Source organism: Manduca sexta, chromosome 23 (genome assembly GCF_014839805.1).
Source record: "Manduca sexta isolate Smith_Timp_Sample1 chromosome 23, JHU_Msex_v1.0, whole genome shotgun sequence".
Lineage (NCBI taxonomy): Eukaryota > Metazoa > Arthropoda > Insecta > Lepidoptera > Sphingidae > Manduca > Manduca sexta.
In genome coordinates this window covers 229,041-254,397 of record NC_051137.1, presented here as the reverse complement: position 1 = coordinate 254,397, position 25,357 = coordinate 229,041, and the positions used below count along the sequence as shown (strand labels likewise).

Here is a 25,357-nt window from a genome sequence, read left to right as displayed (position 1 = left end):
GACGGAGTCGACCAAAGGGAGTTAAACACGTTTCGCTAACTGCTTACGAATAAACATACCTACGAACCTTAGTCATAAGCTGTCACACGCAGTCGTCACTACACACTAACAGGAGTGTTGAATCGTGTCTGTCTTCCTGCGGGGACTAAACTCTCCTTTCGTTACGCCTCTGTGTAACCTTTCGGATATAAAAGACGTAAATGTATGCGTGTGTGCGTTTAATTAAAATCCTACTTAAATCTTCAGAATTAAGTTGAAACCTGTTAATGTTGATTGATCCCTCTGACTAATAGAAAGGGTATAAGACCCACTGAATCATGCGAACTTTAAAAAACTCATTGCTCAACAATGGGGAATTTATGTCACCTAATTTTTATGTAAGCCGTTATTATCCTGTTCAGCAAGCTGCGCTTGTATACTTTTTTCTAAAATAAATCAAAGAAATCCTATAAAACCATAATCCCGGGAGAACAAGCTCTTGTTACTTTTCCGAGAAAATTCTGAGCTGACGGTCCAGACAAAAATTAGAGTGAAATAAAAAAACATTATCAATCATTTAGAACGTAAAGAGTGTCTTTGTTCATGGGGACGGGAGCCGCGGGGGCGGACCCTCTGTGTAAATACATCCCAGTAATAATTACCACCTGCTTTACACGTATTGAAGTCATAATTGAAAGTAATCGGCACTGCGCCGTGGACGGACCACTCGGATTACGGAGGGTAGCAACTTCACTCCGGAAGTAATGTTTATATAATAAACCACTGTTTAATGAGATGACATCTACGGAAGTTTGTTGTACTACTTGATTCACAACAGCTCGGTTACAGAAGTCCTACATACATCGTTAAATTATTTGTCAATATCATTGAGTCCAGTTATATATGTTAAAGTATATAATAAATAATAACGTATTATTGTTTGGCAGGATCGTCCGCTGGCGCACAACGCGACGGCGCGCGTGTTCCACAGCAACCAGAGCCTGGTGCTGCAGAAGGTGACGCGCCACAGCAGCGGCCGCTACGCCTGCTCCGCGCTCAACGCCGAGGGCGAGACCGTCTCCAACGAACTCCACTTCAGGGTCAAGTGTGAGTAAACACCCTCACCCTACACCACCAGTGATCTTAATTCTTATATTCGGATATGATGACCTTAATGATCTTTTCCATGATCCAACAAACCACAAAAAATTGGATTTTCTAGGGAACTAGTTTTAGGCCGCTGTAATTTATTTCTTATTTGTCATTTTTAGTGGTAAATCCACTAAATTGACAACACTGCACAGTACACATCCCACAGCAAAATACACTATAGCCGCATGGTAGCATATATGATGATATACTTCTAATGAGACACATAGCATTTTCTTCCGTCATACTTTTCCTTGCTGGCAGACTTCACATACCTTCGAAATTCGAATGAAATTTCTGACGCTCTTTATACGCTTTTTATCGTTAGTGTACGTAATTTAAAAGCCAGTGATGAGTGTTTTTGCGTAGGAAGAAGCTCTCGATCAATGAGTATTTATCATATACAAAAATACTACGAGAGTTTCAAAACAAAACAATAAATTTTGTTGTATGAGTAATACCATGAAAGAAGTTATTTTAAGAACCATCAAAATATTATTAATTCAATGAGACTTATTTTATGAAGAAAATGAGAGAGAATGTGTAAATCGTTCGTCAAATAGCGTTTGAATTAGACGTCACCGCGATGATACAGTAATATATGGGACGGGTATCCTGGGTTTAAATGATAATGCTTAGAGGAAATAAGTGGCTGTTAGATATATATCCTGGAAAGGCAAGATGATATGCTATAACTACTTGCTATGATTGCTAGTTCTATTTTGTTCGATCCCGACTTTACAATAATGCTATTAAAATCCGCTCCCTAGCAACACAAATCATAATCAACATAGAATCTAGAACATCATCGATTTCATGCTGCCTCAACACCAACGAGGTGATCTCCACGTGTCCTTCATCGTATCTCGAGCGCGACAGACGCGTGACGTCACCGTCCATGCAATATTCAGGCGCCCTCTCCCGCTTCGAATTATGCAGCATCCACCACACATTGGAATTCATTGAAATCGTGATGAGCTCTCATTGCGTCAGCTCGATTCAGAGAACCCACTGTTATAGACAATATGTTTGTGCCCAAATCTCAACTGAATAGCGAGTGAGCACGTTGGGTCAATCGCTAGACATCTGTGAGCTGCTATTGTACCACGTCTTTAATGTAATTAACATTACACGGAATATATTTACTTTGTGATGTCATCGTATCAAAAGCTTATAATATAGCTTTTAATAGCAAAAACGTTGATTAATCTCTATAATTATTATATTTCATGTAAAGTCACACAGGTTCGTTACAAAAATATCAGTACTATGAGGACGTTGTCACTAATTGATGTAACACGGCCCGGGCCCTGCGCGGTGGCGTGTCGTCAACTTGTTGCCTCACTGCGCGGCTCGGGGCGGCTCCGCATCTCTCAGATATATTTTATTCTCCCGCCCACGCTCGGAACAACTTTCAACTAATTGTTTTTTCTCCGACGTTGCTTTGATTCTTTATAACAGAACAAAAAACGACTCGACTCGTTTAAGATAAAACTGAACCCTTTGTGCGTCAAATTGCGCCGTTTAATTTATATTGTATTGGTTCATTGGTCATTTGTTAGGAGCAATTCCTTTTATATTTCCGTCTACAGAGGGTAAACGTGATATTATGCCAAATATCCATCATCTAAATATCTCATGTCAATTTCCATTGCTACCGTGATAGAAATTTTAGAATTCGATACGAAAAAGCCTAAGACCGAATACGAAAATTGAAAGAATCACTACTAGTGATATTGTACTAATTTCTTGAAAACGAGATCTTGGGTGAGAGTGAGTATGAGAGTTTCGATAACAAAACAACATACATATGATAATAATTATATCACACGTGACATACCACAATAAAGGATAGAAATTTCTCGGCGAATGCTAAGAAAGACATTATAATTAATATTTTTTTTAGAAATAGGTAGAAGCAATAATATGAACACTAGTTGCGTCATTTCATAACCGTTCGCAGATAAAAGTCACAATAATATGTGAAACAATAAAATAGAATGTATCTTCACCATTTTATTTGCATCCCGTTTTCACATATATTTCAAAACAAACAAACACATATCACGCATTTATCTCCGAAGGGGTACGCCGAGGCCCTACCAGGGCAGCCCACTCTTCGCCAAGTATGTTCCGTACCATGATGTGACAGTGGACGAGCCTATCGCCATATCGGTTACAAATTTCAGACTCTGTGCTGATACTGAACAGAAAAACCCAAATATCATTTTGCTCGACAAGAGATTCAAACCCAGGATCTCAAAGCGCTACCGTACTGCGCATACAGTACAACTATTTTTTAAATGATACGAATATCATTTAAAAATTCTTATATATTTTAGAATTTTAGGAATAGCGGTCGAGTCTCACACGAGTAATTCGGAGAAGGCGGCCGGGAGGAGATACATTTTTACCTGGTGATTTATAGAGACGTGCCCAATGGAGTCCCGAATAGTCAATTAGTGGGGAGTTGTTTTAACCGCCGAGATAAATAAAGGACGTAAATAAGTCGGTATTGTCTGCGAGGACCGTCGCTGAGGCTCGCGGGGCGCAGGTGAGCCACTTCCCGGCTCGTTGCTTTAAATCGCCCCCCTCCGGGCCCCAAGGGACCCCGTCACCCCCGCCTCGCCCGAGTAATGTCTGTCGATCTATTTTGCCAATTGTACAATACGGCCCTGATAATAAGATGGGAATTTTTAACTGCGCCCATAACTGCCCGCGACGTCGTAATAATTTTTGTGTTTCGGGACGTAAAATGAATTATAATGATGTCGGCTAATGGGTTTTGGTTTGTAGTCGTTTCGTTGATCGATGTCGTTATGTACAAGTTCAGCGTGTTGTCGGATAGCAAGGTTGGCGATTATTCGAATATTTCACTAAGAAATTCACCCGTCCGCTATTATTGTTTCAGTTACAGTCCTGGGCAATTCAGGGAGCGTAGCTGTAGCATTAGCGTAGCGTAACCATTGTAGAAAGACCTCTTTATCATGGCCCCAGATGTATTTTACATACCGAATCTTACGGAAATAAGCTACGCGTCCAGATTTACCTTTGCACTTACGAAGGTGATAGTTAATATTTTCAGTTATTAAAAATATTCAAAAAGCGAACGCTAACCGTTTAGTCTTCCTGACTTTCAAGTAGGACAAATCTGTGGAAATTACGACAGCAGCCCTGTTCAGGCCCTACATTTTCCATTAGTCGTAAACATAACAATACGGGCCTGGAACAATAATTGGGCGGCGATGTCTCCTGAATGGTAATTGGCTGTTTTCTTCCGAGCGAGACGCGAACTGCACCGTACCGCACAAACTCACTGTTTCAACACTCACGTATTCTGAAACTTCTTTTTTTTCTATCGTTCTACTTTCGTAGTATGGGCTGAGGGCAGTATAGCAGTACTGTCTAATTCACTCGAAACTGATATTCAAATTCAAGAATCATGTTAGTTGTGAACAAGCTATTTATTAATGTAACTGAAAATCATTACTGTTTAAAAGAATACATAATAATTTAACACGCAATAAAAAGTACCTTTTAGGTTAGTCGCACGACCGAGAGTACACATTAGTCACGGCGCCACCAAAATACCACCACAGCGACGTATCGTAGACCCGCACGCTCGCACGAGCGTCAATTTCACGGCCAATTAGCCGTCGGCACAAATGAGCACGTGTGCGCGCCGCGCCGGCGACCGCGACGCGACACTACTGCGCCAATTTTGTATCTAAATCCGTGTGGTTTCCAACCAAGGAATTGCTAATTGATCGAGTTCAATAAGAACGCTGAACATAGATAGAATACATGAAGCTCAAACTATGACGTTTGTTTAAAACTGCAAATAAGCGACGGGTCATCGGTAGTGAAGTCCCACGATCCCAGGATAACCGTGGGTGCATCGGCGGTTCCTAAGGAAACGAAAGAAGATTGGGGAGATAGAATTTGTTGGCTCCCTGGAATAATTACATTATTGTAGACAAATTCTGCCAATATACGAATATGTACTTATATGTACGTATAATTTAAAACTTACCGAAGTTATACATTGAGACCTGAACGATTTGACAATCAAATGTAATGAATTCCGATGTTATTCATTGTATACTTGGTTACATCGCATATTTAAAATTATTCTTATTCCAAATACCTACGCAAAAATATTTTGATCCACCGAGCTTATGTGTGTGGATTTATTACACGTCTAGACTATGATTTACATACAGACTTCAGCATACCTGCCATATTCTAAGCTTAGTATTTAATTTTAAGACCTAGTTTCGTGCAAATATGTAATTAAGTACGAAAAATATCTAGATTTAAATTCATTAAAAAATACATAAAATAAGTACAAAATTAATGGTTTCGTCTAACCTCAAGTAACACGAAGTCACGTGAACTTTCTATTACCTATGCGTTAGTGGGGTTCACATTTGGCCAATCTCGCTGACACAATGCTGGACCCTATGCTTTCCAGCCCATAGTGATATTCGGGGTCGACCGTAGTTGTGGCAACTGCCCACAAAATAAGCGTAAACACATTAGATTTTGCCCAGCCTTTGGTGACGGTCAAAACGCTCTCGTGTCAGTCGTCGGACGCGACCAAAATGGGTCGTACTGTGGTCCGCAGCCAGAGGTTCTGTCATATTACAGTGGCTCTCATTTGCGAGCTCCAGGCTGAGGACGTTCCAAACTCCCCCACTGTCCTTTTTCAGCAGCGGCATCAGCCGCTCGCTTCGTGGTAAATAACACGATCGCCTATAAAACAAAGCACTTTGAATTAAAGCTCTATGTACCACTGTCTTGGACTGATCCCTGAGGTATCAATGAATTGTTAAGTCTCACTATAGCAAAACATTACAAGGGCTTCGATTTCGTGCAAATTCGAATAGAATATGTATACTGCTTGACTGCAATAAAAAGTATTCCAGTTGCATCCACCTAAAGTTCCAACTCTAGCATACGTGCGACCTTCTACACAGTATTGTAGTTAAACATAGACGATAAATTACTCAGATGCCTTTATCAACTTTCAGAAATCTTTGTCATTTGTTGGTCTTCTCTATAAAAAATAAACCCATCCAGACGTAAACACGCACAGTCCTACAGCTAGTCTAAGTAAGTCAAACCGAAGGCGCGGCGCAGTTTGAGATTCGCGTAGCATGCGAGCGCGCAGTTACGACGGTGGCACCACTTTGCCTGATGAGCTGGTGGGACATGTGCCACATACGTCCCACGGTTTATAACCCAACACAACACACTTGAATATAATCTGTTAGACACAAATACCGTATCTTTTGAAAGATTTAAGTTCAACCAATAATTTTTTTCGTAAATATTTTTGTTTTTATTAATCACAAAGCCATAAAAAGTTATCATCTGGCTTCAAAATGAGACTTCACTGTACTTACCGTTAAATGCCGGACTAATGTTGGTGGCCTTGCATTCTTTAGATGCGCCGTCGTGCCGGCAAGGTGGTGTGTCGGTGGTGGGCGCGGCGCGGGGGGAGTCGGTGGTGATCGTGTGCGAGGTGGACGCCGACCCGCCCGCTGCAGTCTTCAAGTGGAAGTTCAACAACTCCGGCGAGACCATCGACGTCGCCGCCGACCGCTACACCTCCAACGGCAGCGCTTCCAGCCTTAAGTCAGTAACATTGTGTTTTGTAATTTATAATAAAATGGCAAGATGTTCACCTCGTAGTTACAATTACGTGAGTGATCTAGATACAAAAGAAATTGAAAAGGGTCAGTTTATGTTGGCTAAAGATTATAGCTTTATGCAACTCGAGCAAGATTAATGTTGTAGACAATACTAGTAATGTGGCTCTTTGATGATTCTACTATTTACGTTAGGACGTGACATAAAATCACATCCTGCGTTTAAGGCGGAGTGCCTTTTTGTTATTGCGATAAAACTGATGATATGATGACTGCGATGATGAATATTTGCGTTTGGTGTTGTGCAGATACACGCCGGTGGCAGACCTAGACTACGGCACGCTGTCGTGCGCCGCTTCCAACGAAGTGGGCTCGCAGCTCGCGCCCTGCGTCTTCCAGATGGTGGCTGCTGGTAAGTGCGCACAGAAAGTACCGCCCTCTCAACTCTCGAGAAATTATGCCGGCCTGTTTAAAACCATGTGAGGTGCTGTATGTGTGTGTGGGTTCTTATACTATGCGTGTGTATAGGCAAGCCGCATGCGCCGCGCAACTGCACGTTATGGAACCAGACGGCGGACTCAGTGGAGGTGTCATGCGTGGCGGGCTTTGACGGCGGCCTGCCGCAGACCTTCCTACTCGAGGTCTACTCCGCCGACGGCTCCACACCGCGGTCAGTCACTACACATCTCTATTTTTATTTAGTGTTAAATATCCATAATTTAAGCAGCACAAATATTTTTCCTAGCATGATATGATCTTATAACTCATCGACTTCTCGTATACCATTATTTCGGCCTACCACGACGTTCTGGTATAATAAGGTTTAATGGCTGCTAGAATATTTTTTAACCAACATGTTGCACCACGTACAGGTGTAATAAGCTTAAGCATTGAAGATGTTGCACACACCGCCAAACACTCAGAAAGTAGTAAAACGAAAATCAAAGCATTTAATGAGAAGCGGTACGTGAGGGCGCTGTGCTCCGACCAACTCGTAACAAAGTAGATTCGGAACGCGCGAGTGCGGCGGCGGCGGGCATTCAGCACTCAGATTAACTTGGCCAACACAAATCTTGTTCAGTCTTCTATCCGCTCGTATTACTGTACGAATCGAATAGTACAGTAGTTCTCAATAAACTTATTAATCAATGTTTTTATTGATTCACGATTTATCGGTAAGGTTAAATAATATTTTAGACGAATGGAAATAAACTTTACGAATGGGTGTAGCAATTATATCGTTTTTTAATGTCTATATTTTAAATAAGCTGTACTGGCTGAAGTAGTTACTCTACAGGCGGGTGTGCCTCTTACCATCAGGCGGGTAATGTACTTATCTCAAAACATTTGTATAAAAAGAGTCACATGATCTTATATCATCTTAACGTCCCTTCCAGCATTTTCAAGAATCTAGACTCATGTTCCTATATTTCTCCTGTCATCGAAACAGCCGACCTGGAATGGCCTCGGTAATTAAAATTCCGCGGCCATTTTGCCAAATGCACGTTTAGAATTTAATTATTATCGTCAAAAATTTACGGAGGGAGGAAGAGGAAGAGGGTGCCACATCTCGCCGCTACAATATTGGCCGTATTTTTACAGTAAATGTTTGGGAACAAATAACTGGGTCACCTGATGATAACTGACTATCACCTATTAACACCTATCAGACACATGTTACCTAAATGCTTTGATTACCTTAAGGATAAGTGAGGCTTATGGATTTGTGGTGGGCACTATACATACGTCGTTAGCACTGTGTATAATTTCACTTTATTCTGTAACTGCCGCTTCAGGCTAGACGGTGGTGGTAAAGACTGCACTTTCTCCTCGAAACTAAAATGATGCATATGCTGCTTAAGACAGCTGAAGCATTTGATCCCCGTGCACTAACAAATGTCACTATGATACGAAAAGTAGGTCGGTTGTTGAAGGAGCGAATATGTCTCGGTGATGTTCTAAGCGGTACGTTACCCTTATGTGAGAATTTGTCTGAGTCGATGTCACCGCAATGCCTTTTCCTGCCACCAAATATAGCAAACGCGCGCACCGTATGTCGAGGAGATCTCGCCGTTGTAATAAATAGACATTATGATACATTTGCTGGCGGTAGGATATATTTGATTTCCGCCCGGATAACGACTAACGTACACAAAGTGTTACAATCCGCCATAGAGGCGCACGACGGTGTATCGCGTTCCGGGATCAGCTTGTGTATATGCAATAAGCCGGCATAATTGTGTCAACTGCTGAGGGGTAATCATCTCTCGTCAGTCGACAATCATTCTATTGGACCCCGCTCCACTTAACATAAAGTGCAGTGGAGTCACTATGCCGTGCATACATAAAAAAATCTTTTCGGTCATCAAGCGCTGGGAACGTGGTGATTTGGAATTCAAAGTTCTGTGTCTCGTCGCTTCAGACTGTTGGCAGTCGTAATACTAGAAACTAGACAAGCAGCTTGCTCCTTTCGTCATTGGTTAGAAAATACCCTCATAGATAAAAACAGTCAGTCACAACGGTAACTGACCAAATTCAAAACTCCAAACCCCTTCTACATAATATCTATAATAGAGAAATTTGTATTTACATTTAAATGTGTACTCAGTATTTATAACGTTATTACTCCATTTATTTTGGTTAATAGAATGTTGGCAGAATAACAATTGATGTAAACGCAAATATAGAACATTAAATTTTTATTGCGCATCGTCACATATGTTAGCAGAGAATTAAAATGTATGCGATGTCTGCGGCTATAAACAAAATAACTTCCACTGTTTTATTACAAAGCCCTTGTATGTGTGCGAAGGTATGTGCGTGTGTGTATGATCTTTAAAGAACGCTGCAAAGTAATTAACATAATAAGAAGTGATTACTTACTTCTATACTTGGACACAATGCCGGCGCTATAATTCGTTCCAGTTTCAAAACGTCGCAGTGATTATTTAGGCTAAAGTAATTTGTTTATTTCTGTGCCATGTAGCTGTTTAATAAAGTTCTGGATGCCTTATGGACTGACAGAGCGTATGTCAAGCAAATGACCTGAATAAAAATGTGTGAGTGCCCACTATCTTGGCACAGAAGTGAGAGGCGATGTAATGCGAGCACAGGTGGGTATTTCAGAGTGGCGTTCCGTGTAAACACGAGGTCCTCATTAAAGTTGGCGAAACAACGTTAATTATGAATTAACGTGGCGCGGTGAGCGAGGGCTGTACAAGCCCGCGTCTCACGCACTGTGCACGATGTAGTCTCTGCACTACGAGATGTACATTATATATTACTTTATTCCCATGCCATAATGACTACATTGGATCTGGTGGGAATTAGTACTAAAGTTCATCGGTTCACCAAAGCCGGCCTTTCCCTTCTGAATGTACAAGGGCTAAACGCAAAATGCACTCGCGGAACGAGCCAGGTATGTATGCGGAAAACGTATACTTTAACTACATAGCTGTCTACATCCGCTACTGAATACATACTTCTGATACTCATCCATCAATGGAGAAGCAAGACTCTTTACCACCACTATAGCCTGATATGAGTTTCCAGAATTTCTAAATTCTTATGGGTTTTGTGGAGCACTCAGCTTTCTTATACCGTACGATGCTGACGCTGTACGAAAGTGTATCCAAAGCTTAAGGTGAGGGGTAGTTGCCCAGTGAATCCCGCCGCCGCCCCTCTCCCCCGCACCCCCGCACCCCGCGGTGAGAAGGTGGATACGTGCCAAATGTCTTATTTGGTATTCACGTGGTACATTATTAACGCGGCGTGTAAGCTAGAAGTCCTCTCCCCCGTCCCCGCGCCGCCGCCTCCCGTGTCCCCCGCCTTGACGAGGGTACCGCTCCCCTCAAACGCTCTTTACCTCCCCCGCGCCGGCTCATTGATGAAGGTAATCCAAGTAGGTCGCGGTCACGGTCGCTATCCAGTCAGTAAAATCAGACGCTGTTAGATTATTATCGCCCCTTAGCAACCCTTTAATCACATTATAATATGTCTACAAACAAACACAATTCTATATTGTATTAGTAACAAGACGCGTCCAACAAGTAGTGACGGCCTCGCAGCGGACACGTCGCGCGATAATGTCACTATTTGGCACCGCGCGATATCGCATTGGCAACGCATCGCCGACCATTAGCAACATTGTATTTGTCATGATATTTATACACTGTTATTCTGTTAACACATTGTTCGTATTTAATTATTGAATAACATCGTGTACTGCGCGCTATTATTAACACTGTTTATTTATAAAGCTCAAGATTGTTTTGTTTGAACGCGATAATCTCGGGAATTGTTGCTGCGATTCTAAAAATGTATTATTCCCGAATGCTACGGACTTTGACCTTATAACGAACGTATATGTGCATGCAATCTATTTATAAAACAGGATGTAGAGAGGATTGAGCTGCGCGTAGTACACGCCACCATATTTATCGCTTAAACAAAACATCGCGGCCGAGGACTTCGAATATAGCAACTCCTCGCACTAGGATGTAAATGGTAATGCCCAGAAATAACACTTTCACTAAATCACTACCAAGTCCCTACGTGATTGCTTTATGGTAGAATTAACAAAGCACCAATAACGACTTAGACGAACCTTTGCATACAAGATTATAAGACAGTGTATTATTTGAAAAGGCTTGTAACCCGACATAACTTAAAATGAAATGCAATATAAATGAATGCAAAACAAATGGTACAATTTGATCTTAAATGTTGGTTTTTGATCAATTAAAGATTATTGTAAATTTATTGACATAGAAATTATTTATGTGCATAATAATGTGAAAACTAATTTATTAGTTCAAAAAATGCAAACTTAAAATAATTGTTAAGATAAAGATTAGAACTTCTTTTCATAAGTTTTACATTTCGATGTCTATTACATCGTTAATTTAAAATATTAATGATTATAATTATTTCAAGAAAGCAAATATGTAATGTCACAGATTATATTTATAGTTTATACATTACTGTTTTGATTTATAGTTAAAGAACTCTTGAATTGTGTAGAAGCACCGCTCTAGAAAACACTTTTTATAGTGACGTCAATGGTAGTTCCTGTTAAGATTATGGAATTTTATCATATGTTATGCTATACTTCTTTCATTACCAGCTTTGTTGGGTCTCTTTGACTGAACAAATTTTCTTCTATTTCTTATTAGACAAAAACAAGCTAACATGTGCATAAAATATGAGTTTATGAGGCCGTATACTCCATGAGTAATAATTTATTTAATAAATTATTTAGTACATTATTATTTAGTTTTGACTATGTTTAGTCATGTATTCAATAAAAAAAATAAACGATTTTAAGGTATTAAGGGGCCGTAACACAACAGATGTCATAAAAGCGCCATTAGCCGATACTGGGGCCGTCATAATTATGAGTAATGACACATTTAACGGTCTCGTAAAATATTAACCGAATACGATCGCAATATTATGATCGTTCAATGTGTAAATTAAAGAATGAGAAATTGATGAGTTCTTATTGTTCGTAGTCGTACCCCCTTGACAGAGTGGTCGTGGTCATTTCTGAGCTATTTAAAAAGCTACCGTTTTCGCGGTGCGTCGCCATATGCCTCGATGTTTGGCGGAGTTAAAGCATTCTTTATAGAAGAGTGCGTCATGGATTTGATTTGGTCTGTCCAACATGTAGGAGCGCGTCCACGAGCTCTTCTGCCCTCTCCTTTCCTTGAACGACTATTCGTTCCATAGAGTCCTCATTGATGAACGTTAACCGTCAAAATATAGATTACTAGCTTTTGCCCGCGGCCCCGCCCGCGTTATAAAGTTTTTCGGGCTAAAGTTTTCCGTTATAAAAGTCACGCTATATATTTTCCCGGGAGCCTATGTTCTTCCCAAGGTCTCAAACTGTCTCCATACCAAATTTTATCCTAATACGTTGGGTAGTTTTTGAGTTTAAGACGTTTGAGCAGACCGATGCAGCGGGGGACTTTGTTTTATGATATATTTTTGTAGAACTTTTTAAGAGGAACAATCCCGTCATACATTATTGTTGCATAACTTTAACCGTTTACGCAGCGCACGCAACAGAAGCTCTCAAAACTAATAAATTGTCCCCGTTTTTGCATCATGTTTCATTACTGCTCTGCTCCTATTGGTCATAGCGTGACGATATATAACCTATAGCACTCCAGGAACAAAGGGCTATTCAACACAAAAATATTTTTTCAGTTCGAACCGGTAGTTCCTGAGATTAGCGATTACTGCTCCGCTCCTATTGGGCATAGCGTGATGATATATATAGCCTATAGCATTCCAGGAACAAAGGGCTATCCAACACAAAAAGAATTATTCAGTTCAAACTCCTAGTTTCTGAGATTAGCCATTACTGCTCTGCTCCTATTGGTCATAGCGTGATGATATATAGCCTATAGCACTTCACGAACAAAGGGCTATCCAATACAAAATGTTTTTTTTAGTTCGAACCGGTAGTTCCTGAGATTAGCCATTACTGCTCTGCTCCTATTGGGTATAGCGTGATGATATATAGCCTATAGCACTCCACGAACAAAAGGCTATCCAACGCAAAAATAATTTTTCAGTTTGGAACGGTAGTTCCTGAGATTAGCCATTACTGCTCCGCTCCTATTGGGTATAGCGTGATGATATATAGCCTATAGCACTCCACGAACATAGGGCTATCCAACGCAAAAAGAATTTTTCAGTTTGGACCGGTAGTTCCTGAGATTAGCGCGTTCAAACAAACAAACAAACAAACAAACAAACAAACAAACAAACAAACAAACAAACAAACTCTTCAGCTTTATATAATAGTATAGATTATATTATATTGATATCGTAAAAAAAAATCTCTCGTAGTTCCTTCTATGTGGAAGAGCTTTTCCTTAAAATCAAAGCGGACTATTTATAGTAATCTAGTATAAGATTTATTTGTTAATTAAAATTTAATTCCAATTCGTTCAACGGTTTTTGGTTTAAACCTTCAGGTTTATTAAAAACTAGCTGAACCCGGTACGCGTTGAAACGCCACGTAAAGTATTAAGTAAAAATAATTATTAAAACACATTCAATACAATGACCGACATTATCCTTATGCTTGATTTCAGTTACATCTTACCATTATTTTACTATTGCAGTATTGACAGATATTATTTTTCTATAAAGCCCTTTTGGGCATCCAATGACCACAGTAGTGGGCAATGTTTTCTCATAGAGAAAAAACATAGAAACATTGATTTTTATTTACGAGTACATAGAGCAGGAGGATAGCAAGTTGTTGTTCTTACAGGAGTAAAAAAATAATACGGATCATCTCAAGCTGATTACATTACGTTACAAAATGCGAAACAAGAGGGAACGAAATGTGCCAACGCTGCGCCGAAGCGGCTGCCGGCCGAGCGCTGTGCCAGTCGCAACTCACAAACACTAACAAATTAACCGATCGTTTACAAACAAACCAAATTGGCCGCGGAAAATTACGCTTCAACTGACCTGATGTTTCTTTGAAAAAATGAACTCGCTTTATAAATATATACATACAAATACTTCACTACTCTGCACACGCTGTAAACATAATTCAAATATATAGTTTTACGTTGATTCTTTGTTTGAATAGTTCAGAAGACAGCACATGAGTTGTAGCAACGATGTTTGTGGGCGAAAAAAATAATGGCATTCAATATTAAAAGATCTGGTACTTGAGGAAGGGTAAACACTAAACAGGTAGATTTTTATAATATACGTAAAGATTGCATATTATTATAGCACTACAAAACTTTTAACTGATTAACTTGGACACTGTAACTGTTTAACTCAAATATTTTGTACTAGTCAACAAACATAGTTGTTGACTAGTACAAAATATTTAAGCCCGTAGTTAGATGTTTATTGCGGACAAATAATTTATGAATTGCAAAGAGTTGTAAGATTATAAGCTTATAGTCGAATGTGTTTGGTTGATTGTGTGCAGCGCGAACCTGTCGTCGGAGGAGCCGTCGTGGACGGTGCGCGGGCTAGAGTGGGAGGTGCGGTTCCGGCTGGTGGCCGTGGCGGTGAACAGCAAGGGCCGCTCGCCGCCCGCCGCGCTCGACGACGTGCTCTTCAGGGACCCCGAGAAACGAACCGGTGAGCACTAATCTTACTACACGGATGGAACCGGGCTCGGACAACATGATCATTCTGTAGTTTTCTATTAGCGTCAATGATTGTTGAAAGACATGCTGTCTAGAGCCTGCTTGCGTCATTATCATGGAATAATAATTGTAGCGATCGAGTATTTTCTGCGATAAATAGTCACCTGTATGTCAATTCAAGATGTATATCTGTGTGCTAAATGTCTTTTTAATTCGTACAAAAGTTTAAGCTAATAAATACCTTAATTCGATCATAATTAATGGGTTATTATGGATAATGTTTTAAGGGCGTAGAATGATGAGTAGTAACAGCACAACTCAAAAGTTAACGAAGATGAAACATTCGATTTTAAGTCTCATAGTGCCAAGACATTACGCTGAGCACAATCCCCGTCACACTAGAACAACAAATATTAACTGCTACTGGACGACTAGAAATAGATGGTGATGACAGCTAAATCATACGAACTATGAACTACGAAATGCCTAATTATTATATTGGAAGAAGCATCCCTGTGTACCAATTGTTGGCTAAAGCAGTTTAGCACGTTATTATTATAGTGCATGCGTGGCAATACGCTGACCACCTCTCACAGTGTGGTAAGGAGATAAGCTTAAGGAAACGTTGATACATTATTTGGATCTCTGCCAACCCCTTCTACACTGCCACTGTAAAGTTTTGTTATGTAATGTTCATGTGACAAGTTGTGGCACATTGAAATTGTAAAGCTATATTAGCCGTGACATCGTTTTGCCATAACTTCGAAGTAGTTTATTAGAATACATCAAAATAAACTTTTGAAATTGGTATCATAAAAGAGATAACATTATTATTAAAGTTCTTAACCAAATTAAGTATTGAAAAATAAGAAGCAGGTAAAAAAACTAGTCACCACAATAAACATTTATAAAGGGATTACTTTTAATAGAAGCAATAACAACATTAAGACGCCATGCAAATTGATGCGCGTCGGTATAAAACATCTGAGCAAATCAGGCAAAGGGTCCAGCGGCGGAGTACGGAGGGCGCGCGGCTCGCGTTACCATTCAGCATTTGATTTCGTCGCTCGTTAGGCGAACTGCTCAGCCAGCCCGTGCCCACTCGCGCCGGCCCTCGTCAATACGAATCTAACTTTTACGCTTTCCCTTCAGCCTTCAATCTATTAGCTGCCGATTTAACATCGAGTCACCCGCGCGACGAGGAATGAGCGCCGACATATCAACAATACACTCAAACATAACTAGTTTTTGTTCCAAATCACACAGCAAAACTCAATTTGAAGGGTAAGGGTGGGCCCCGGGAGGGGCGGACCGCGCTCGCCGCCGCGCCGAGGGACGGAGGGTGCTCTAAGTGGCGGCAGAGCGGCCTTTATCCTCCGCGAATTATTAGCCCAGGGAAAACATTAGCTTCGCCGGAAAAAAAAATAAGTAACAAGGAAAAGTGGCGGCTAAAACGGGCGGAAGATTTGATGGGGCCGAGCCGAGCGGCCCATGATTCCCTCGCTTTATGGCAGCACGCCGGGTGCGCGCCGGAGCGGCCTCGTGTCCTTGCGCTCTGGAACTGTTTCACGCTCGCGGTGGCTCCGAGGAACCGTTACATATTTTATTGTAATCACATTGTACTGTAGCCACAAATGCTAAAAACATTCACTAATAGGATCTCATAACGTAACGTAAAAACGATTTTTGACCCATTGTGACCCCTGAAAAAACTACTATTAGGTACTCTGGTGTCTATGCGCACGATTTTTTAAAAACATTCGTGACATACTGTACCTACTCAATTGACGAGACAATGTGGTTCAAATTCGCTGTTTACCAAAATTATAAAATATTATGCATTCACAATAAAACTGAATGTGATTTAGAATATGTTCTGTTGATAGCACCGATCAAGTAGTATCATTATTTTCAACCAGAATATATGTATTCCAAACACTTGCCTCGTTCGAAAAACATGTGCAACAACAACAAATACAACATAATGATTATTCATATGGAAGCATCCAACACGCTAATTAGTTTTGGATGTGTAAATACCTTATAAATAAGTTTCTTGAAGTGAGGTGTACATATCGCGCCACTCGCCAGCTAGTTTGAAGTTGTTGTTGTCCACCATAACCTCACAAATTTACTCACCGATAAAAACTTTTCACACACGTTAAACCATCACAAAAAATCATTTCACTAATTGTTTTCGTATTTAAATGTTTAAAATAACAAAAAAACTTTAATAAACACAAATACTTAAAAATGTAGGCGTCACCGGCTCAATCGAAACTTTTTTTTTATTTATTCATAGCCATGGATACATGTCCTTCAGTCGAAATCAAAACAAATAACTGGTGTTACCAGTTCCGAAACAAAATTATACCTACGATAAAATTAATGCTAAAAATGTGACAAAACCTTTTTGATAGGTACGTAAAATTATAGTGCAATTAATTACAATAATTATAATAATGCAATTACAATTAAATTAATGCTAAAATCATTAGATATTCATAATTATTTAAAAGATTAATAATTTAAATAAGGAATATTACGCGGAACAAATGCTAATATAATAGGAGTAAGTTTAAGGACTTAGCAACCTCGAATTTTATATCATATCTGTGGAGGCAAAAGCCTGGTTTATTTTTCAGTACTGATTGATATAGAAACGTACTGTAGCTATATACATATATGTGGTAGAATTTTAACCATATTCTATCCACGAGTGTGAACGAGAAGGAAATATTGTGGCATAAAGCCTCGTAAAATCCAATAAGAGTGAGAGTGATGTACTTATATATTTTGTGTGTGTGTTTGGTATTAGGAACAAAATGTGTGTATACTGATACGGTGTGGGTGTGGTAGTGTGTATTGAGGAACCAGTACAGTGATACATAGCGCGGGAATGTTTTATATTTTAAAGATATTTTTTTTGTAATTTGACCGTATAATTATGGTTATTATTCCATATTCGGTTTTGTGTACTTAGGAAAATCATTTTAGGGCAAGCCAGGCTTTTGGGCTTCTATGAAAGAACTGCCACTGCTATGTTACAATATTTAACATGCAAGTCTTCAAACAGTAATTAGTACGTTTTCAAATTGAATACGGACACGCAATATTTTATACGAAATATTATTATATTGACAATATGCCAAAAACAACTAGTTTCGGTACGTCAATACAAAGGATCAAGAACATCAGCCTATTTTAGAGTCTTATAGCAATAATAATAGTGGTGTCGGAAGCGGGTCAACGAGGCTTGAGAGGCTGGGCCCGTGTCGCAGGCTCGCGCGCCGTTCGATATCGGAGTGTCTTAGTGTTGGCTCAGCATAATTAAACGGGCGTTGGATTCACCGGCGGATTAATCAACGACCCTCAAGTGGAGATCAGCTACGACACACGCACCAGCTACCATCAACCAAACGTACTATTTGTTATATAACTCCTATAAGGAATGTACGGTGTACATGCTCGGTAGACAGTAGTCTGAGATTAGGTCCAATGTGATCAAGGGATCAAATAAATCATGGACTACGAAAATTACTAATGTCTCACTGGATGTACGCGCCAATTGATCGCGGAACGCGTCTCATCGGAACGAAGCAGTCCGGCGCTAAATATATCGGATACAAGACTTTTGACACGGCAACGAATTTATTTTGTAATTAAAAATTCTATTCATTGTTTGGTGAAAGCGGCTCCTGTCAGTTCCCTCCCCTTCCCCGTACCGCGTCCCACCTTCACCCTCGAATACATCCTCGCCCCACGCACAACAATGGGAAACTGCACACGAATAGTTTTTGCATGATGAGCGAGCACACTGCAAATTGTATAGGTAGCGGTCGCAGGAAATTCCTCTGAAGCCATTTCAGACTCTTTGTCACGCGGCGGTCGACGACTGCGCGGATTGCCGACCTAACCTTTATGCAACTATTTGTGATTTAAAAAACATTTCGCTAAATATTTTTTATCATCCAGACTAACGCCCCCGAGTCCTACCTATTGGACGTCACTGTTTGAAAACCATTATATGTTGACTTTGGCAATGAACTATAACCTATGTAAGACAAAAGGATGAACTACTAACTCACAGAAACATTTACCTTATAAAGATGAAACAGCGATATAAAATATTTAAAACTATGATAAAACTCAGTCTCATAGTTCGCTTAACGTCGGTCAGTGTATTTAGCTGTGATTCCATTTATATATAAACAGATATTCGCTACTATCCCCGCTGCGCTCGTGTAGAAATTAGAAATTCCTTTAAAAGCCGAGACAATAGGGAGCCCGCGTTGGAGTTAAAAGGATCTCTAATGAATTTACTCGTTAGAAGAGCACCGGCGCGGCTCGGCGCGGCGAGGGGCGCGCGCCCGCTCGGAACATCACCATGCGCAAATACCGACACGACTGCGATCACCAACTCATCATTAAAATATTATATAATGACATTCCAATATAACTCGCGGGGCATAACAAACAGCAAAAGAAATTGTATTAAATCTCTGTAATCAACACAATCTTGTCAACCATCCGGTAGGATCCATCGGATTAACTTATAAGAACTTGTGTGTGGTGACAAGAAGTAAGCCGAGACCTATGACTAATAGAAGATAAATTACGTATGTGGTGTGTGTTGCTCTGTATTGGGTTCTAAAACTAAGCAATACTTTAATAACATAATAATTTCGTTCCCTCAATGCTTCATTTAATTTTCTGTTGAATATCATCACAAGGAACCTCGTGAATAATTTGCATAGAATTTATATGAAAGTGCGTCGCTATACATGCGTACATTACTGAGTGATTTGAAGCTCGATTTGATGGTTCACGATGCGGCGCATTAGGAAGCGTGTATCGGTTAACAACTGTCTCACTGGGAGCGAATAGCGAGCAACGAGTCCAACTAGAAGATGTGTTTGAAAAAAATGTTGTAACTTGTCTGTATATAGACAGTAGCCTAATATTGATGTTGCAAAGAAACACAATATAATAAATCGCGAGCAGTGGAATAGAAAAGTGCAGTTATAGCAATCATATTGACTACTTACTATCGCAAAATTTTAAGAAATTACTTGAATCAAGTTTTAATTTTTCAACAAAACGTTCTAGATAAAACTTTCTTTGATTGGTGATTTTGAATTTACCACAATTATTGTTGTCTGAGCCGCTTCCTTTTGTCTTTATTATAGTATAAGAATATGTATGTTATCATTTGTGTAATAAGACAATAAACTGATTTATTATTATTATTATTAAAAAGCAGATCGAAAACGCATGTAGCAGCTTATCGCGCCGCTGTGACTGTGCCTTAAAACACTAGACTCGTGACCTTCGGGCGTGCGCAGTCTACATCGTCGATCACTTACAATAATGTTTGCAAGCGTCGAGTTCGCGCCTCTCATTACATTAATGGAATGTACTGCATGGCAGTGTGGCTCGCATGATTCCTCGATCTAACGCAGAGGCAGCGCGGACTTGGGCGAATATTATAATTTCTACTCTATGCAATATCAATAGAGTTGGAAATGTATGTACTGGTTGCCCCTCTTGTTACACGTTCAGAAATGTTGTCTATGTTTATGCAGCGAATGCACGACGAATTCCTACATAATATATTGTGTATTTAGTAACCGCATTGGAACGTTTGTCGGTGGTGCGGGTCGCCATAAATAACCGCTGCTCTACGTAACACCCGCGGGTCCTAATCCCTGACCTGCCTTCAGTTGACTTATACAGCCCCTCCACTAAATTTAATCTTTTATGGCAGAAAGCCGGTAACTTCTTTACCCTTTAATAAATTTCGTTTAGGGTAAAAGATATCTTTCTGTTCCGAGTGACTATACGGAGTTCGCAGTTCAATGCCATAAATGCACCCTGTCGATCCCGAATAGTTGTAGTTACGTGTGTCAGTGTATTAAATATTTAAATTAAAAAAAAATACTAGAATTTATTAAAAAAAATCACCTTGCTACTTAAATGTTATAATACTTGCGACCTTTAATAGACATTTGTTGCTTCTTTGTAAAGTTTTCTGTTAAACTGTGAACTGTGGTTTTGGTTACATGTTTATTAATGCAGTACATGTGTAATTTTACTCTTTACTTATTGTATATGTATCTGTTTTCTGCTCCTCTTGTATAAAATAAAATAAATAACACTAAGCAGGCTAGCCCTTCCTGGTGTTTATTTTAATATACAGATGCAATTGTAACGTATATCGCAGCGCAGTGTGCGCCGCGCAACACTTAACGGGCTGCACCGAGAATCACATGCCCCACTTATGAAATATTCATACCTTCTCCTGCATCGGGAAACATTACCGAGATGACAAATCAACAGAGCTAAGCACCGTGCTCTCGAGCGTTCTGCGCGAACATAATGCATGTTTACTGCCTGCGCTCTGTGCCCGGTGATGTTTACAGCGAGCAGATACACCTGGAGTGGGGTCCACGTTTATAAAAAATCATCGTTTCTGCTTTATCACCAGAATTATGGCGGCTTATCTTTTTATATCCCATGTAGACATTGTGAAGGATAAAATGCATAGATTGTCACTCAATATCGAGCAGATAGAGCGAGGCGTGAGGTGGAACTGCGCGGTCCACACCGAGCGAAACGCGCAATACATCTCCTCGCGTGTCGGATTAATTACAACGAGCGGAAAAATACAATAACGCTGCAATAAATCATTGATAAAGTGCAATGAATAATGATTATTCATTTCGTCGTCGTTTTTACGTATCGGCGATCGGCGATGATTTATCGGGATGCAGCCAGTGCCGGCACACCGCGCCGCGCCGCCGAATAAATCAGCGCGGTCAACGCCGAACCGCGCGGCGCGGCGGCCCGTCCTCACCTTCATGAGAATAGCGATGGACTGGACGCAGAACCTCCTTTAGCTTTATGATATATGCGAAGAGCGCTTCGCATAGACGTGACGAGATACGCGCGACGACACTATTATCTTTAGTCCGCCCGAAGTAAGTCGCTTTATTCGCCTCCTGCGCATTCTGACGACTTAGTCTGAAACAAAGACAACGCCGCACGTGACATGTTCAGACTATTCTAGTTAAGATTTCGACAAACAACAGACGGGGATGGGCGGCGACGCAACATGGCACTCGACTGTATGTGGCATATTCTATATTAACTTGAATAACGGTTCACGTCTGTTTGAGTTTTTAAATTGGGCGTTTTTTGAATAATGCTTAGCTCTAGCGTGGAGTATCACCCGTATATTTGCAGCCTTTTCTTATGCACTCACGGCAATATGAGGGGATAGGTACACACATTTAGCAAAAATACTAGAAGCGTTTAGTAGTCTCATTCAATCAATGTTAATAGGTTCTCATATAAATTCTTACAACAGGTATCCACGCGTTTGCTAGATTGCTGTTATTACTAACGTGTCTGTGTCATTTTTAATATTATCTTTCAATTCCAAATGTATATGAAGTGTACATCGCTTTCTATGTACATTGCTAGCCACAGCTACTGTATCGACTCTGACAGGCGCGTCATTTGACATCCACACAAGATTATTACCAATTATTTCATGCAATACTATTTACATGTCGTGGGTAGCGTCTTTACGTAAAGGCGAGCACAATAGATTGGGAGCTGATAAACCGCTTCAGATTTAGATTTATATCAAAATAATATATTGATCACAAATCCGACAACGATAAAGTAATGTTTTCCCGTCTACTTAAACATATATACCTACAATAAAATGAACTTTAGAATTGAGTATTTGGATCTAAAAATCATTTTCTGTGGAATGTAATCAGAAATACGTGAGTGAGTAACAAAATCAAAAGTACACGCTTGAAATGGTAATAAAAGTGCAGTACTTGTATTATTTGAACCAGCCATTACGTATGTATGAAAAAGAAAGGAGTGTGACGCGGCCGCTGACTACTGACTGCGTAACGAAGCCAACGCTCGGCGCGCGGCGTGCCTGCAAATAAACCTACTGCTGGGATATCGCGCCGTGCTTGCCAACTGAACCGTGTTAATGGTGGCGGAGCGTTGATGCCATTTGACAGTCTGCTTACAGCATCAATGGTGATGTTCAGTGATTGGTGCATCACAAGCAAGCGAACATCGATCAACGCAGCGACTCTCTAGTGGACATTATAATGTTTGGAGATACTACATTGACTGACGCTAAGTGTTCGTTGACACTGCTATCTATGTAACACCAAGTATTAACATGTGACCACTTTTTATTATATTATATTACATTTTGATCCTATCTAAAATAGTCACAACTGAGCTTGACATCATGTCATGACTGAGGCACAATATGGCCTCGACGTCATTACACTCCACTTGTCATCAGGTGCACAGGGTCTGCCGTGTTAGTATACAAGAGTAATGGAGATGTTTTTTAAAAAACAAGGACCCCAAATAACGACGCAAATGGCGTTTCTGAAAACTTATAGCCAGAAATATGCGTGTGATTTTGACAAAACATTCCAGTACTACGTGTCGCATGTCGGCTTATTAGTCTAATATGGCACCTTCAAGCACGTGTACCCAAGCCTTAATGTGATCAGCGCTCGCGACTCGCGCTGGCATCACAACGCGCTATTAACAATAACGAACCGTCTCTGTTTGTGTGTCACGTGCCTCCTCTGATTAGTTCCCGAATGATATAAGAGCCCCTGATTAGTACCTGCGGCGCCGCCTACGCGACGGGCTGTTCCGCCGCGCCGCGCCAATTTGCTCGCCCATTCACTCGCACGTGGAATATTTGACGCTCGCTCCCGTGACACATGACACCTGAACACAATCAAGCCTTTGGTCGCATACAGCTGCGCCACCTCTCAGCACTAAACACAAAACAACTACATATTATAATGTGAACATTGGTGAACCCGTGAATAATTATATCGCGACCGAGCGGTAAGGGCTGCTCATCCGCTTGTCCTGAGAATATAGGGTATTTTTTATTATTATTTTTGGATGTATAGTTTACCATTTCGAATTAGCCGTAACAATTATTACATTCATTGCTCAAAACTGACGAATGAAAATGTAACGCGTCGACAGAAGTTGGCACGTCCCTGGTCTCCCGCGCCTCCCTCGGCCCTCGCACCTCTGCCAGCGCGTATTGCGATACAATTTATATAAAATGGATTTGAATTTTCCATTATTGACATTTAATTGAAATCGTATTGAGATTTTCGTCGGTGACAAAATTTTGTTTAACGATAAAAAGTATCATAATATGATGCTTCATATTTGGTTCCTTTGGGACGTAGTTGTATTGCGTGCGTGGTACAACATCGTTTCAAAATCCCGGGTTCGAAACCTAGGCCGAGCATATTTTTTTTTATGTTTAGTAGCAGCCCGGAATCTGGAATTTGTGTCCCATACGCAATATAGGCTTACAATAACTACTGATACCTACTTAATACTTGACAGTATAATTCGCAAAGTGACGGCACTTCTCAAACGGATTGTCTCATACCGGGGTTTTTCGACAGTTCTTTAACACGAAAGCCCTGACCATTCAGTTCAATGCCACCATACTGTCATAAGATGAATATGACATAACTAGCTTTTGCCCGCGGCTCCGCCCGCGTTATAAAGTTTTTCAGGCTAAAGTTTTCCGTTATAAAAGTAGTAGTTTCCCGGGAGCTTATGTTCTTCCCAGGGTCTCAAACTGTCTCCATACCAAATTTCATCTTAATACGTTGGGTAGTTTTTGAGTTTAACACGTTCAGGCAGACAGATGCAGCGGGGGACTTTGTTTTATAATATATTTTTTAGAACTTTTTAAGAAGAACAATCCCGTCATATATCATTGTTGCATAACTTTAACCGTTTACCGTTTTAATAAATTGTCCCCGTTTTTGCAACGTGTTTCATTACTGCTCCGCTCCTATTGGTCATAGCGTGATGATAAACAGCCTATAGCACTCCACAAATAAAGGGCTATCCAACGCAAAAAGATTTTTTCAGTTTGGACCGGTAGTTCCTGAGATTAACGCGTTCAAACAAACAAACAAACAAACTCTTCAGCTTTATATAATAGTATAGATAGATTATGTAGCACCCGTGGAGGTGGGAACTACACAATTATTCCATGGTGAAGATTTGCATTAATTATATTTTCATGTTGTGTTTACTACGTTATGTAAGGAACGGTAATTTTTACGTAATTTATTTGTATGCGTGTGATCAGCTTCGGAGGCGCCGCTGGGCGTGGGCGGCGTGGTGGGGGCGGCGGGCGCGTGCGCAGGCGTGGTGTGCGCGCTAGTGGCGGGCGCGTGCGCGGTGACGCTGCGCCGGCGCCGCCGCCCACGTCACCACAAGCCGCCACCCGCGCCCACGCACCACGCGCACCACCAGCACCCAGACTCACCGCGCGCCAAGCTCCCTGACCACGACGACGCGGAACCGGACCTCATACCCAACAACTACTGTACGTAA

The 25,357-nt window shown here is 40.6% G+C and overlaps 1 protein-coding gene across 1 annotated transcript in view; it reads left to right on the top strand.

Moving 5' to 3' along the window:
• LOC115448500 (nephrin) overlaps window positions 1–25,357 on the top strand; it is a 232,147-nt gene extending 206,790 nt beyond the window's left edge. Inside the window, exons 8-13 of the mRNA XM_037441711.1 lie at window positions 927–1,086; window positions 6,579–6,768; window positions 7,091–7,194; window positions 7,311–7,452; window positions 14,752–14,906; window positions 25,110–25,357. Of these exons, the coding sequence (XP_037297608.1) occupies window positions 927–1,086; window positions 6,579–6,768; window positions 7,091–7,194; window positions 7,311–7,452; window positions 14,752–14,906; window positions 25,110–25,357 (999 nt within the window). The remainder of the gene's footprint in view (window positions 1–926; window positions 1,087–6,578; window positions 6,769–7,090; window positions 7,195–7,310; window positions 7,453–14,751; window positions 14,907–25,109) is intronic.